Source organism: Ranitomeya imitator, chromosome 4 (genome assembly GCF_032444005.1).
Source record: "Ranitomeya imitator isolate aRanImi1 chromosome 4, aRanImi1.pri, whole genome shotgun sequence".
NCBI classification, from domain to species: Eukaryota; Metazoa; Chordata; class Amphibia; order Anura; family Dendrobatidae; genus Ranitomeya; species Ranitomeya imitator.
The window spans coordinates 686,690,636-686,707,744 of record NC_091285.1 but is presented as its reverse complement, the minus strand read 5'-3'; the positions used below and the strand labels follow the sequence as shown (position 1 = coordinate 686,707,744).

Sequence of the window (17,109 nt, the reverse complement as noted above, 5' to 3'; positions counted from 1 at the left end):
CTCAGGACAAATTGCACAACAACTTTTGGGTCCAATTTTTCCTATTACCCTTCGGAAAATAAAACTAAATAATTTGAAATAATTTTTTGGTGGAAAAAAGTTAAATGTTCATTTTAAAAACACTCCAAAAATTCCTGTGAAGCACCTGTAGGGTTAAAAAACTTCTTGAATGGGGTTTTGAGCATCTTGAGCACTGCAGTTTTTAGAATGGTGTAACTTTTAGGAATTTTCTATCATATAGATTCCTCGAAGTGACTTCAAATGTGATGTGGTCCTTAAAAAAATGGTGTTGTAAAAATGAGACATCGCTGGTTACTTATTAAGTGTTTTGTGTGACATATCTCTGTGATTTAAGGGCATGAAAATTCAAATTTGGAAAATTGCAAAATTTTCAACATTTTCGCCAAATTTCAATTTTTTTTCACAAATAAACCAAGTCATATCAAAGAAATTTAACCACTATCATGAAGTAAAATATGTCACGAGAAAACAGTATCAGAATCTCCGTGATCCATAGAAGCATTCCAGAGTCATTACCTCATAAAGGGACAGTGGTCAGAATTGTAAAAATTAGCCTGGTTATTAACGTGCAAACAACCCTCGGGAGTTAAGGGGTTAATAGTATCATGCAACAAGGCCTTGTTGTCAAGACAGATGCGGGACACTTCTTTAGGACCTAATTTTCTCGACATTTATGGGAAATCAGTTACATATCCACAATATCCCAATAGTGTTGATTAAATGAGTGTTTATTACAACAAACATTAATCCACAGGATTTGATTTTCTAAGAAGAAAATTCTGAGAAATGTTCATGTTCTCCTAAAAGCTTTTGACATGTAAATCCGATACTGATGTCAGTGCCAAAGCACATATCATTGTGGTTGTTTTCACATAATTGATGGTAAATTCTTATTTTAGAACTTATTATTAAATCTTTTTATTAAACATTTCCCAATATAGCTCATGTACTATATGCGGAGGGTCAGTGTTAATATTAATTTGAAGAGCGAAAAATATTTTGATGAGAATGGTGATCCTCCTGGACTGTATGCGGTTGATGACTGGCAGCTGAAGGCAGATGGGACCCTGGCACAAGTGAAGATCGGCATCTATAATAATACAGCCCCACCTCCTCAGGATCTGACCCTGAACTCTAATCTAACAGCGTGGAATCCGGGAAGTCAACAGGTGGGTGAAATATAGTACAAATAATAATAATTACAAGAGCTGAATTTGAGGGATGTGATTCACATTTAGACTGTGTTCACACTGAGTTTTATACATGAGTTGAAAAACCATAAACTTTCAACCACAAAGGCACTTGAAACCCTCATTTGTGGGGAGCTCCTGTGAGAGTTTTTCTCTAGAAGTGTTGTGTAGGATGTGTGTGCTTGAAGTTTTTTTTAGCAGAAACTGTTTTCTTTACATACCGGCACAGCCGTCAGAGTTTATGCTCATGTGACGCCCAAGAGACCGGGATACCCAGCACCGGACCAATGGAGTCTGTCTCTTGAGGGGGATGTCACGGGTGGCTTGACCCGGTGCTGTGGCCTCAGGCAATGCACAGTGTAAGGGGTATCATGAGGGGACAGGCACTTACTTGATCAACAGCAGGTTCTCCCAGCGGCGATGATCCCGATCCTGGATAGATGGCTATTGTCCAAATGAAAGACTGAGGCACTGAAACGTTTAACCAGTTTACTTTAACATAAAAGGATTTACAACCAGTCCTGTCACCGGAGTCTGTATGGGAACTCTGAGTTACTTTGACCCTGCCGGGGTCTTCGCCCCTTATTGTGCGCAATTTCTGTGTGGCCCTGCTGCTGTATGTGAACTGGCTGCCGGCCCAATCTGTCTCCTCCGGGTCCTGGTTCGACGGGCAACCCGAGTCCTTTTATCGGCTTACCCCCTCCGGGAGTACCGCTGAACTCTGTGTCTGTTGCTGCGTCCGGCCCTAGTGAAGCTGATATCACCTCACGTTTTTCCGGTTGCTGTATTATATATAATGAATACAGCCACAGATCCGGTATCCGTCTTTGCGCCTGTTCTGGGTAGTGATTAATGCTACCCGGTTCTCACAATGTCCCTTTTCTCTGTCCCTCTTCTCCTCAGGCCGGTGATTTGGGCCTGGAAACCGTCATAGGGCTGTTAGAAATTCAGCTGTATGACCTCTCACTTTCAGCTCCTTAGCCCAACTGCCAGTTCTTCTCTCAGACCAGAATGGATCAAGGGAAGTCTCTGGAGCTCCCCCTTCTGGCCGGAGGTGGTAGTGCAGTCTTGCTATTTTAGTATTCGCATTTAGTGTCAGTAACTATTTTTGTGGCAAATACCCCTAGGGGTGCCACATTCCCCCTTAGTTAAGAACAGTACTCCGGGACTGTGGGACGATAGCATTTTGAAATAACAATTAATATGTAGAGAGTCTTAAAAATGAAAAGTTACAAAAACCACTCAAGGAAACAAAAATAGAGTTCTGTAAAAAGTCACTTCAAATAGCGTCCATTAATACAGTTCTATCCTTGAAGGTACTAGGAAAGGCACTGTACTTAGTGTCCAGGAATTTAGTTCCATTTTTCCAACGAAGTTATCAATATAAAGTCTAAAGAAAGTTCAAAAAGAGCAAAAAGCAAAATTCAAAAAGCAGTCTTTCCGGAGCTTTGATTTAGTGCCTCCGGGCTGATAAAAAGTTCAAGAATATGCAAGAAGTTCATACAGACAAGTCTCTGTAGGCACTGGGCTTAAACGTTGCAGACTGATAACAATGACTATACTACATTTTCTGTTTAACTATATACGGCATAACATATATACAATTCACATTATGAGCTTTATAGTTGGTAATCTGCATACCTGGCCGGTAATTGACCCTGGGTACTACGCTGTGATCTACGTAATAGCGGTGTCTCTTCATGTGGTGTACTACTGTCTACTGCGGATGTAGTATCTGCCCGCTCTGCTAAAGATAATTCCACGACTATGGAGTTGGCAAGTCCACCGTGAATGGGATTACTCTGATCAGGAATCTGTTCTTCCTGGCCTGGAACCTCCTGTAGTACGGGGTCAGCCTCTTCCTGTCTTGGGACTTCTGGTATTGGGTTCGGTGTTGGGTAAAAGGCCACCATGGGAACCACTACTGCACTATGGTATGTTAGTAGAGTTTTAGGAAAGTCTCCTATACAGGTGTGATACATTTCCTCTTCTTTTTCCTTTACTGGTTGAACCTGTATGGGTTGAATAACTTCTGATTCTGGCTGGACAACTTCTGGCTCTTTCAATGCTTCCGGACACAATTTAAGATTGTCTCTTGACACTAATACAGATGTTAAGCCTCCGTTTTTGCTAATGAGACACATTTTAGGATTATCCATTCTTGTTGGTAAAACTGTGTAGGGTACGGCTTCCCACTGATTGTCTAGTTTATTGGTTCGACGGTTTCTCTTGAGCACTTGATCACCCGGTCTTAATGGGGTCGCTAGAGCATTCTGGTTGAAAGTTCGCTCTTGTCTTTCTCTAGTTTGCTGAAGGCTTCTTTCCACACTCTCTTGCACTTGGCGATACTGCTTTTGCCGTATGATATCCCAATTGGAGTCTTGAACTTCTGCGTCTGGTTTCAGAATTCCCATTTCTAGATCGATCGGTAATTGGCCGGGTCTTGCACGCATAAGGTAAGCTGGGGTGCAGTTGGTAGAGCTCACCGGGACATGATTATACAGATCAACCAAGTCAGGCAATTTCTCTGGCCATTGATTCCTTTCTGTCTCAGGTAAAGTCTTTAGTAGGTCTATTACAATATGGTTCATCTTCTCGCATAAGCCGTTTGTTTGTGGATGATAGGCCGTCGTCCGGATCTTTTTGGAACCATACATATTACAGAATTCTCTGAAGATCTCTGATTCAAAGGCTATACTTTGGTCGGTGAGAACCTGTTCCGGATATCCATGGGGTCTACAAAAGTACGTTTGGAACGCTTTGGCTGCTGTTTTTGCTGTCAGATCTTTTATGGGTACTACTACCAAGAAGCGTGAATAATGGTCCACGATGGTCAAGGCATAGACATAGCCGGACCGGCTTGGTATTAACTTCACGTGGTCTATGGCTACAAGTTCAAGTGGTTGTTTGGTGATTATGGGCTGCAGTGGTGCTCTTTGGTTCTTTTGATCGTTTCTTCTGAGGTTGCACGGGCCACAATTTCTGCACCACTGTTCGATTGATTTTCTCATCCCGACCCAATAAAATCTTTCTCTTAGAAGTACTTCTAACTTTTTCCAACCAAAGTGACCAGCACCATTATGGTAAGCTTCGAGGACCATCTTGACATCTTGTTTAGGCACGATAATCTGCCAAACCAATTCATGTGTTTTCGGATTGGTGTACCTTCTACAGAGCTTCCCTTGATACAGGAACATTTTGCCTCTCTCTTTCCAGAGTTGATGCGTCTCTTCTGGGGCATCCTCATCGGGATATGCACTTTGCTCAGTTAACAGTTCCTTCACCAACTTCACAGCCGGATTGCTGTCTTGGGTGTCAGCCCATCTATGGTGTGCTAACGGATTAAAATTCACCTCTTGTTGTTTCTGATAGGTACTTGACTGATGATGTTTTGCCTTGGGATGATGGAAGGCTGGTAGTTCAATTTCTTCAAGCTCCCCCGTTTCTTCTTCTACATCTCTCAAGTGTGGCATCCGGGATAGGGCATCGGCATTTCCATTCTTGCGACCTGCTCGATACTTGATCTTGAAGTTGTAATTAGATAACCGGGCTATCCATCGCTGTTCTAACGCACCTAATTTGGCTGTGTCCAGGTGGGTCAACGGATTGTTGTCAGTATAGACAATAAATTCTGCAGCGGCCAGATAGTGTTTGAAACGTTCAGTCACAGCCCAAACTACTGCCAGTAGTTCCAATCTGAAGGAGCTATAATTTTCTGGATTTCTTTCAGTAGGCCGGAGCTTTCTACTTGCAAAGGCGATGACTTTCTCCCGACCTTCTTGCTTTTGTGACAGCACCGCTCCTAGTCCCACATTACTGGCATCGGTGTAGAGGATGAAAGGTTGATGGTAATCTGGGTATGCCAGAACCTCTTCTCCGGTTAGTGCCTTCTTTAGTTGTTCAAAGGAGTCTTCCCTTTCGTTGTTCCACTGAAAAGGAGGGTTTCGGTTTGAAGGTTTCTTCCTCTGCCCTACCAAGGTGTCTTGCAAGGGTGCTGCCAACTTGGTAAATCCTTTTATAAATCTGCGATAGTAACCCACCAATCCCAGGAATTGTCTCACTTCTTTTGCGCTGGTAGGTCTTGGCCAATCCCTTATGGCGCTTATTTTCTCGGGATCCGGTGCTACTCCCTCCGAACTCACGATGTGTCCCAGGTACTGTACCTTTGGCTTGAGAAGGTGACATTTGGATGGCTTGATTTTCATGCCATACCTGGATAAGGCTTCAAACACTTCTGCCAGGTCTATTAAGTGTTGTTCGTAAGTCTTTGAGTAGACGATCACATCATCTAGGTACAGGAGGACGATCTCGAAGTTCTTGTGTCCGAGGCAGCATTCCATCAGCCGCTGGAAGGTACCGGATGCGTTGCAGAGTCCGAATGGCATGCGATTAAATTCACATAGACCCATTGGTGTGGTGAATGCCGTCTTTTCCTTATCTCTCTCAGCCACAGGGACTTGCCAATACCCGCTTGTTAAGTCTAAGGTGGAAAAATAATTAGCAGATTTCAAAGCAGTCAAGGACTCTTCTATCCTAGGCAAGGGGTAGGCGTCTTTATGGGTTATGTTATTAATCTGCCGGTAGTCTACGCACATTCTCATGGTTCCGTCCTTTTTTTTGACAATCACTAGAGGGGCCGCCCAGGGGCTACAGCTGTCTCTTATTACCCCAGCCTGTTTCATCTCCCTCAGCATATCTTTTGCACATTGATAGTGAGCGGGCGGTATGGGTCTATATCTTTCTTTTATTGGGGGATGGTCACTGGTGGGGATTGTGTGTTCTACCCCTTCTATCCGTCCGAAGTCCAATGGGTGTTTACTGAAGACTTGTTCATATTCCGTCACTAGCCTATACACCCCTTGTTTTTGATGGGTAGGTGTTGAATTTATGCCCACGTGTAGCTGTTGGCACCAATCCTCCATTTCTCCATCTGAGCCATTGCCTTCCACCTGACAGGTTGGTTCTAAGGGCTCAATGGTTGTGATGGCATTGTTGTCAACAGTATATAGCTTTGCCATTGTAGCATACCTTGGCAAAGTGACCTCTTCCTCTCCACAGTTCAAAAGTCGTACCGGCACTCGTCCCCGGTGTACCTCGACTACCCCTCGTGCTGTGAGTATAGTGGGCCTGCTGTCGGTGTACACTGGTTCTATTAAGGCTTGATAATCTCGTCCCTTAGTACCAATGGCTGCTCTACACCATACCAGCATTTCTGTTTTTGGTGGGATTACAATAGATGTTGGATCACTTACCCTCACACTGCCGATTTCTCCACCTGCAACTTCTACCTGTTGCCTTAACATCAATACTTTTATTTCCTTCTGGAGAACTCTCTGCTGGCAGGATTGGGCAGTTTCAGCAATTTGCTGTAAGACAGAAATAACTTCGGAAAAGCAGTTCTCTAACACATTCATTCCTATCAATACAGTTGGTTCACAGTTCCGCCGGTCAACATCAACAACAATTATACCCTGTTTCTTCAATTCTACTTTACCAATCTTTATGGTCATCTCCCTGAATCCTAGTTTCGGTACCAACTTACCATTACTGGCCCATATATCTAGTTCAACATCAGAGGGCCCTTTATCAATATCTGCATCAGCCCAGTACCTCTTATAAAGGATATACGGTATAGATGAAATCTGGGAACCTGTGTCCAGCAAAGCGTTGAGGGGAATTCCATCCAGCACGATAGGGATAATATGGTCGTCCTCCGATGTACCTGTCGTGCCAGGGTGTTGGGCCTTGAAAGTTCATTCCTGCGAAGCGGCCCGCATTCCCAGGGGATTCCCGTTTAAATCACAATCTCGTGCAAAGTGGCCTGGCTGCTGGCAACGGCGGCAAATGGGCTGTCCATCCGGTTGGTAGCGGTCGCGGGGTCGTCCTCTCCATGTCGGGTATCTCCGGGGTCTCATCCATGGAACATCCTCTCTACGGTTTGCGAACTCCATCTTGTGTCCTCTCATCTCCTGCATGGTTTTAGCCATTGAAGCAAAAACATCAGTTAAAGAGTCAAGCTTTTGTTGAAGAGCCTCATTAGTACTGGGCCCCAGGGGCTTAGCAATGGCCCCGGACATAGCTGATGTCACTGGCACTCCCTGTTGTTGAGGTGCCTCTGCCATAGGTTGCGCAGGATCCTGATCCCGAGGTGCCTCTGCCAGCTGGAGACGTATAGCGCTCTCCTTTAATTGGGCAAATGTCAATTCAGGGTTCTTAAAAACAAGCATGCTCACATGCCCCCGGTGAGAAGGGGTGTAGAGTCCCTCAATAAATTGATCTCTTAGCAGTTTATCCGCTCCGGTGTTAAAAATGGGTTCAGCCAGTGTAAGTGATTTAAGGGCTTCCTGCAGGTTTAAGGCAAAGTCTCTCACGCCCTCATTAGCTTTTTGTTTGCACCTAAAGAATCGTACTTTAGCTTTGCTGCTGGCCGTGGTTTCAAATGTAGCTTTTAATCCAGCAAATATGCGTTCAACAGTGCCTTTTAGATCAGCTGCCCATGCTGTGACTTCTCGCTTAGCATAGCCACTTAACTGCATCATCAGGAGACTAACACGCTGAACTTCACCCACAGGGAACATGTCAAAATGGGCCAGCATCTTTTCTCTGAAATCGTCAAGGGTATTAGGCTCACCTTCATACATTGGAAGCCACGGGCCACCCGGGGTATATGGCATCAGCACCGGCATGATGGGCGCCACTCCTTGCACCACTGCGCTACCAGACTCTCTATCGACACTCTGTCTTTCAGCTGCATTAGCGCCGCCGGGTGCTGCGGCGTCTCCGTGCTGCGACATACTGTGCCCCCTTAGTTAATCCGGACCCTTCCGGTCCTCCGCTTCCGTCGGGATAGTGTAGATTCGTTCCGCTGTGCAGCAGGATCGATTTTCCCCTTGCTCTGATGTCAGAGCGCTCAGCTTGGTGCCGCCCACAATGACACGCCCCCTGCTGCTCCCACCCACCGCGCTCTGTAATGGCGGATTCTGAAGTTTTTCAGTTAGACTGGGGCTCAGGTAATGGCGTAGCTCAATTAACAGTCTCGCGCCTAACGGTTATGAGGTGATTACCTCAGGGAATGGCGGCCATCTTTACTCCATTATAACCAATGGGGAAAAGTCACTTTCAATAGTTTTTAATGGGAAATGGAATTTTCTTTAATAAAGTCAATTTTCACGATTTTTCATCCAAGTTTTTAAAGTTTTGGGCTCCAATCACGGCACACAATACCCGCTATATGGGCTGGCTCTATCCTGTTCGTGACGCCAATTGTGACGCCCAAGAGACCGGGATACCCAGCACCAGACCAATGGGGTCTGTCTCTTGAGGGGGATGTCACGGGTGGCTTGACCCGGTGCTGTGGCCTCAGGCAATGCACAGTGTAAGGGGTATCGTGAGGGGACAGGCACTTACTTGATCAACAGCAGGTTCTCCCAGCGGCGATGATCCCGATCCTGGATAGATGGCTATTGTCCAAATGAAAGACTGAGGCACTGAAACGTTTAACCAATTTACTTTAACATAAAAGGATTTACAACCAGTCCTGTCACTGGAGTCTGTATGGGAACTCTGAGTTACTTTGACCCTGCCGGGGTCTTCGCCTCTTATTGTACGCAGTTTCTGTATGGCCCTGCTGCTGTATGTGAACTGGCTGCCGGCCCAATCTGTCCCCTCCGGGTCCTTTTATCGGCTTACCCCCTCCGGGAGTACCGCTGAACTCTGTGTCTGTTGCTGCGTCCGGCCCTAGTGAAGCTGATATCACCTCACATTTTTCCGGTTGCTGTATTATATATAATGAATACAGCCACGGATCCGGTATCCGTCTTTGCGCCTGTTCTGGGTAGTGATTAATGCTACCCGGTTCTCACAATGTCCTTTTTCTCCGTCCCTTTTCTCCTCAGGCCGGTGATTTGGGCCTGGAAACCGTCATAGGGCTGTTAGAAATTCAGCTGTATGACCTCTCACTATCAGCTCCTTAGCCCAACTGCCATTTCTTCTCTCAGACCAGAATGGATCAAGGGGAGTCTCTGGAGCTCCCCCTTCTGGCCGGAGGTGGTAGTGCAGTCTTGCTATTTTAGTATTCGCATTTAGTGTCAGTAACTATTTTTGTGGCAAATACCCCTAGGGGTGCCACACTCACAAAGCCATTTCAGAAAAAGCCGACTTTGAAGTGTCTCTGTTGTTGATTTTGCCTTAGTTTTCACTGAGTCTTTTTATTGTATCTTCTACTAAGAGAGTTGGGGCAAGCCACCTGAAGAATGAAAAAGCACTGTGAAACCACCACAAAAAAATTGACATAGTGCAGTAATGTTAAAATGACATTGCTGTGCACATGTTACAATTTATGTCACTTCTATTAACTGCTTCAGGGTTCAGAAACTACTGAAAAACCATCTGAGGAGCCACTACAGAAAAAAAGTCACTAGATTTTTCCTGAAGTGACTTTGCATGAAAGACAATTCTGCCATCGGATGAAATGTGTTGGTGGACACAGAACGGTTCTGCTGCCAAAACTCTGATTGCACATTGTTATAATGTGATTTTGGGCTACCTGATCATGACATCTTTTAAATTCCGGAGTTTTGCCAGAGAAAACCGCATCAGGCAAATGCCGGAGTTCATTTTCCCAATAGAGCTTCGCTGGCGGTCTGTCCAGCATTCTTATGATGGCTTCACAGCTGGTGTCTTTTGCTCTATACTGTCAAGTATAGAGAGTGTCTTCCTACGGTAAGCTGCCTGAAGAGTAACCGTCACTACTTTTAACCGCTGGCATCTCTACCGTTGTTTTTCCAGCATCTTTTTCCTATATCTTGAAAGTTGCCTGAAGAATGAACATGCTGTAAACCGCTTCATGGTTTCCAAACTCTGAAATAGTGATGTAACATAACTCTTTGAGTGGAAACTGAGAAGAAACTGGGTATGTGCATGCAAAGTTTTTTTTCCTGTAGTCTTGGAGTGAAAACTGAACTGATCCTCCAAACTATTGAGATATTTTGAGATTTGGAAGAGGATTTCGAGAGTGTCCTCTCAATTTCAGCTCCAAAAAGATTCTGTGTGCGCATAGCCACTAAGCGGGGTGTTTCCAAATTATCTGCAAACATCTGGAGGTTTCTGCGATTTCTGCTCCGAAAATATAGCAAAAATCTCTGTGTATACAAAGCCTTAGTGTACGAACACACATCGTATTTAGGATACAAGTGGACCAATGAGTTTTGCCTAGGTAAAGTAGAGACTAAGGGTATGTGGAACACCATCTGTGGTTTCCTCAAGAGTCTTATTTTGCAAAACTAATGAATGGCTTCCAAACAAAAGTCTTATGAAAAATAGTCAGGTCCGTTCTTTGAGCTGCATCGTAGCTTTTGAAGCCTTGAGAAGGATAAAAGAAGCTCAAAAGACTGAACATATGTACAATATGCCATTTTGCATTTTACTAGTGCTGAGTGAGTGTGTTCGTTACTTGGGTTTTCCGAGCATGCTCGGGTATTCTCCGAGTATCTTGGGCATGCTCGTAGATTATGTTTGTATCCCTGGAGCTGCATGATGTGTGGCTGCTAGACAGCCTGAATACATGTGGTGATTCCCTAACAAACAGGCATTCCCTGCATATGTTCAGCTGTGGGAACACAAACAATCTACGAGCACGCCCAAAATACTCAGAGAACACCTGAGCGTGTTCAGAAATCTCGAGTAACGACTCGCTCATCACTACATTTTACATTGAAGAATCACTAGACGTGACAAAAACAATCAGGTTTCTAACAGAATCTGCCAGAAAAATGATGCCATGTGCAAATACCTCAAATTTGTGGGTTTTATTTTAGCTTCTTATGGTTAAAAGGAGTAGCATTTTAATTCTTCAGGCAACTTCCACTATGGCGCCGATAGCCTCTCTAATGAAAAATACTGAGAAAAGACAATGGTTACAGAGCAGAAACGTACCGCAAAGTCAGAAGTGGAGCTGTTTCAGGAAAAAGCCATCTGTCATTATTCTGGAGCTGAATTGCCTAAAAAAACTCAACAGCTCTGATACCAGGAAAGAAATTGTGGGCATCTTCCTCAACTCTCAGGCCAAAACTAATTTTTTAATCCCTTTTGGTTTTGGAGAGTTTCCGCTCTAAAAGCATAATAAAAGAAACACATCCTGAACACGTTCTCAGGGCTCATACCCATCACCGTTGAAAGAAAAAAAAACAGTCCGATATCAGTCCCGAAAAGTGGGATGAGTGCCATGTGATTAATAATAATGCGATTTTTATCACCTTCCATCCAAATGACATCCGATTTACGTGCACATGTGATCCAACTGCAATGCGATTTTAACATGAGCTTTTACAGAGAGTAATTCTGTCATTTGCACATTACTGTATATAAATATATTAGTGATAATCGTATAGTGAAATATTCGGATTCATGATATTCATTCCGAATATTTTCTAATATCCATGTATTCGTAACGTATAATGAATCCAATGCAAGTCAATAGGAAAGCCGAATATTTTTCTGCTGGACCCAACAAACAGGTCTGGGGGAATGAGAAAAAAGCTGAACTAGATGGGAAAGAGCTAAAACTAAATGGGAACAGCATGGAGAAGATGCCTGCATGCCTTCCAGACTCACGTGCCATCTGGGAATAATGTCAGACTATTGCACCGATTTTACGGATTTATAAAAAGACCTACCAAACCGAACCTAAATTGTTTTTTTACAGGGAAAAATGCTTAGAAACATTGTTTCCTTCATAATTATTTGTATGTAAAGTAAAATAAAAAAGTAAAAAAACAAATTATACCTCCCTTTTGGCTTTAGTTTTTCCTTTTACATTACAGGCTCTCACTCCTTCGCTCGGGAGGTCCTTCCCTCATGCCAAACAGTTAGCTAGATAGTGGAATACATCTTTCCCAGCCCTTTACAATGCCAGATAAAACATGCCCATTTGAATTTTGGGCTTCGCCCGCCACCACCCCCATGTCCACCGCCATGTCATTTTGCGCCCTCACTTCACATTTTCAGAGGGACACCAGGTGCTGTGAAACCTGAGTTTTATGAGCTTGACAGTTTATTTTGGCCACAAAAATAAACTTTTTCAGATTGGCCTCCTCCACACCCTCTGAGCTTAGTAGTTTTCCGCTGTTGCGCTTTTTCTTTGAAAACAGAGGACAAGCATTTACATAATGCCCCTTTTTACCACAGCAAAAGTGTCCCTGCTTCCACAGCAGAGTCCCTGCTTCCTGAGCGAGGGGGCTTGATGATGCGACAACACTGCGATTTGCATAGGCTCCGTGGGCTCACCTGCAGCAACCTCACGTGCACCTACGACCTCCCCCAAAGGTGGCGTCTCTAGCGCCCCCTGACGCAAATGGCCATCAATGCGAACAACAAAACTCATGGCAGACTCTAGAGAAGCAGGAGTCTCATACATCAGAAGGGCTTGTTTAACCCTTCTCGAAACCCCACATACAAACTGACTCCGCAGCGCCGGGTCATTCCATTGTGTGTCCACCGCCCAGCGATGAAATTCAGAACAGTAATCCTCTGCCATTCGCTCCCCCTGGTGGAGAGCGCGTATTTTATATTCTGCTAGAGCCAGTCTGTCAGGATCATCATAAATGAGTCCAAGAGCAGAAAAACAACTCTTTACTGAGTTAAATGCAGCTGAATCAGAAGGTAATGAAAACGCCCATGCTTGGGGGTCTCCGTTCAGTAATGACAAAACCAAGCCCACACGCTGAACCTCATTACCTGAGGAAAGCGGGCGCATACGAAAATACAATTTGCAAGCTTCATGGAAAACAACAAATTTACTGCGTTCTCCAGCAAACCTCTCAGGTAAAGGGATTTTTTTGGCTCTGCAACTCTCCCTGCAGTTTCCACTTGCGCATTTGATACCACAAGACCCTGTTGCTGAACTGCCCCCTTCAATTCAGAGACCTGTAAGAACAGCGCCTTCAACTGGCGGGTTATGGAAGTCATGGGATCCATGACATAAAAAAATACTTTTTTTTTCTTTTTGGGCCGATTATAATGTCACGGGGGTACTGGGTAGACTAAGGCTGGTTATCCGGGCCCCTGTGATATTTCTCAGGCTAGGAAAACCCTGTCTGACCCTCTCCCGGAAGTTACACTAAAGGTGTGCATGTCTGGGCCGCCAGGCCTGACCCTGTCTCCTGTTTCAGCCTTAAGATGAAACCACCTCCCGCCACCCAGTGAAGAGACCACACACCAATCCCCACAGAAAGCACAGACAGGGAAAACTAAAAAACGCACCACGCCACAGTCACACAGGAATACACGAAAATGTGCACAGGGCAAAACAAATACAAATATAGGAAGGAGAAAAAAGACAAAGGATAATACACCACCAGATACGATATTCCTTCTCCTAGATCACCACTCCAGACCGAGATCACCAGGCACAAGACACAAGCTATAATCGGCGACGCCCAAAGTTCAGCAGAACTATTTAAAGGCAGAGGGCGTGACCCAGCCTCCAATCCGAGTACCAGCTAGATTAATCCCGGACAACCTAGATAAAATAAAGCCGGCACCACTGAGCGCATAGTGGACGAATGCGGAATTACCGCTGTCTGTCGGACGCCCTAGTGTGAATAGCGTCCGACATGACAGAAATTTCTTCTTGTACCATGGGTAAAGAAAAATGCACAGCCAGTATTTCATGGGAGACAAAATGTCTTTCACATGAGGGTCTTGGGAAAAGCAGCTGAAATTAAATTTGCCATGTGTCCCAGACTACAAGTTGTCAAACATTCAGTGTCCACACTAGGAAGAACACTAACCATCCTCTTCTCCTCATGACGCCTTCAGACCAACCATGCTGGATAGGCAGGAAGCTGGGATTGGGAGTTCCCTCTGTAGCACAGACAAGAAACTCCTGTTGCTCCTCATCCTCCTCCTCCTGTTCCTTGTCAGAATATTTTCTGAAGCTGGGAGCGTGGTATCAGCCATTGTAAAATCTTGCTCCATAGCCAACTGCTTGTCATTCAAAGCTTCCTCTTTAAGATTCTCCAGTGAATGTTTTAATAGACAGAGCAGTGGGATAGTTACTCTGATAATAGCATCATCAGCCCTCACTATCTTTGTGCAATACTCAAAAGTTTTGAAGTACCTTACACATGTCAACGATCCACTCTCACTTGGCAGTTGTTATGTGTGGGGGCTGAGTGTTACTCTGACAGGCATTGATAAGCTGGAATTCAGTCACTGCCCTCTGCTTCTCAGTAAGCCAATCAAATTCCAGTGTGTGGGCAGATCACAAATCAGTCGGTGATTAGGCAAATTAAAGAGCTGCTGCAACGCAGTCAGACCTGTGGAAGCCTGAGAAGACTTTTGGAAATGGGTGCTAACACAACGTACTTGTAGGTCCAGCAACTTAGGGTATATTTTTAAAACCCACTGTACAACCAAGTTAAGCATGTGGGCCATGCATAGAGTGTGTACCAGCTTGACAAGCTTTAAAGCCGCCCCAAGTTAATCCCATTGTTGCACACAACTATAACCGGTTGGAAGCTTAGCGGGGAGATCCACTGATAGGCCACTTTGCCAAGTTAGTGCTGTAGAGTGCTCAACTGGGAATGATGGGGATGCTACTTCCACTGAGGATCATGAGGAGGAGGAGAGACAAGATGTGGAATATGAGGAAACTGAAACCTTGAAGGAAGTTGGGCCCTCTATTCTTCACATGGGTAAAATGTGTAATGTCCCAGCCTCTGACCCTGTCCCAGACTCCACCAGTTTCATCCAGTGTGCCATCAGGGAAATGTAGCATTCCTGTCCACAAGAGCTTGTCCACATATTTGTGGTTAGGTGGACTTCTCTGTGACTGTGTTGGCCAAAGTACAGCTGATATCATGTAACACGTGCTTCTGCAATGCGTGGATGCCACACAGGGAAAATAGTGGTGGCTGAAAAGCAAGTACCATGGGGCTGTCACCCCAAAAAGGTCACGGAAAGACTCAGTTCCCACATGCCAAAACAGCAGCATTTGCTGGTATAGCAATGTGGGAGTTTAACATGTGGGCCTGTGGGTGGGTGGATATTTCTGATTCGTCTTAAAGGTCTGTGCCAGGGACAACTGAAAGCTGCACTGTGACAATGAACTGGACTTGGTTGTTGACTGCTTTAACTGTGCAACCGCAGGTTGTGGGCAGGAGGTATCAACACATGTTTCCTGGACAGCAGATTGGGAAGGCCATAACAGAGGGAATGTGGCAATGGTTACACCCTAAGGCACAGATTTTATACCAAGGCATTCCACCCACCTACTGGGGTTCTTGACTGTCATGTGATTATGCATGCTGGTGGTGCTCAGGTTACCAAATTATAGTTGCTTTGTCTGAAGGCCGTTCAGAAAAAAATTGCCATACAACGGAAAAAATGTACCTTTGACCTGTTATCTAGCCAATTGGGGTGGTTCTGTGGAAGAGTTGACCAAGTTCTCCCTTTGGTCAAACCACTAACTATTCTTGCCTGTTTTGGTGCTATCGATCCATCCAATTCTGCACTGCTGTGCTTGCTATGCGTGCCACAGTGCCAGGTTGGATCAATGGCCTCTTCATCAACCACATTGTCCTCCAACTCATCAATCTGATCCTCCTTTTCAGTTTCAATTTTAGTCTGACCTGAAGACCACTGTACGTCATTATCCTACACCTCTTCAGACCTACACCTCTTCAGACATGAATTGACGTTCCCAAACGTGGCTTTCTTCTAGTGGTGGGTGCTCAAATATTTTTGCATCACTGCACTCCACCTCCTCATGACACACTTAAGCGTGCACAGTGAGAGGCCAGAATAATTAAAAGGGAATGTAAACAGCTCCTTGGAGTGGCCAAGTTTGTGGTCATATATCTCCTGGGACTCTTGATGGGGGGAGGAAGGAAGACCAGATGGAGGATTGTGAGGCACAGCTTCTTAGCTACTGATGCTGGACCATGCGGAAGACTTTATGGTGCTGCTTGTCAACACACTGGAGCCTTTGTCTGCCATCCAACCCACAACATCTTCACACATTTCTATGTTTGACAGGCAGACCTAATTTTGATAGGAAGCTAGAATGAGAGGAAGTGTGTTATTCTGGGTGTTATTTATTTGTACAATTTGACTATGGTGTTAGTAATGGGGTCGTCTCATAGATGCCTCTCAATTACTAACCTCTGGGCTTGATGTGACCTGACAATACAAAGGTGACATTAACTCCAATACAATCAACAACTTTCCACTGCACCAAGGCAAGTGAGAAGAGCAAGGCTAAGCATCAGAATTGGCGCATCTTATTTCTGGTGTAGTTGAGAGCTACTGTTTTTAGTCTGGGAGGGGGCCAATATCAATAGCCCCTTCCTAGCCTATATATAATCAGCCCACAGATATCTGCATAGCCTTTGCTGGTTGTTAATTTTAGGGGGCCATACTTTTTTGAGGAGTGTCCCCCCATTTTAATAACCAGGAGAGTATACAGCCGTGAGTTGATATTAATAGCCTGGGAAGCTCCATGGGTAGTATTCCCTTCTCAGGCTATAAAAATTTGCTCCCAGCTGTCTGCTTTCCCTCTGCTGATTAGTAAATGTTGAGGTATCCCATGCCATTTTTTTCTGAAAATATATTATTTAGTTAAAAAATACATGTACAGTAAGCTACACAAGCACTGTAGTAATTATATACCACCTGTCACTGACATCTTTTAATCTACCTATTCTGTGGGTATATGTCTATTCTATTTTGTCAGGTTATGCTGTGATTTTACTGTATGAAGCTGCTGAATTATCGAGTTTTCAAGGACATTGGTGTGTAAAAATCGGACGGCACTTCCATGGTCCGATTTTTTTTATCACACCCATTGACTTGCATTAGCGAGTCTCATCCGAAATACGAGGAAAATCACAGCATGTTG

General features: G+C 44.6%; 1 protein-coding gene across 1 annotated transcript in view; it reads left to right on the top strand.

The window, feature by feature from the left end:
• LOC138674703 (extracellular calcium-sensing receptor-like) overlaps window positions 1-17,109 on the top strand; it is a 58,268-nt gene that overhangs the window by 18,367 nt on the left and 22,792 nt on the right. The window contains exon 4 of the mRNA XM_069762520.1: window positions 963-1,190. Coding sequence (XP_069618621.1) covers window positions 963-1,190 — 228 coding nt within the window. The remainder of the gene's footprint in view (window positions 1-962; window positions 1,191-17,109) is intronic.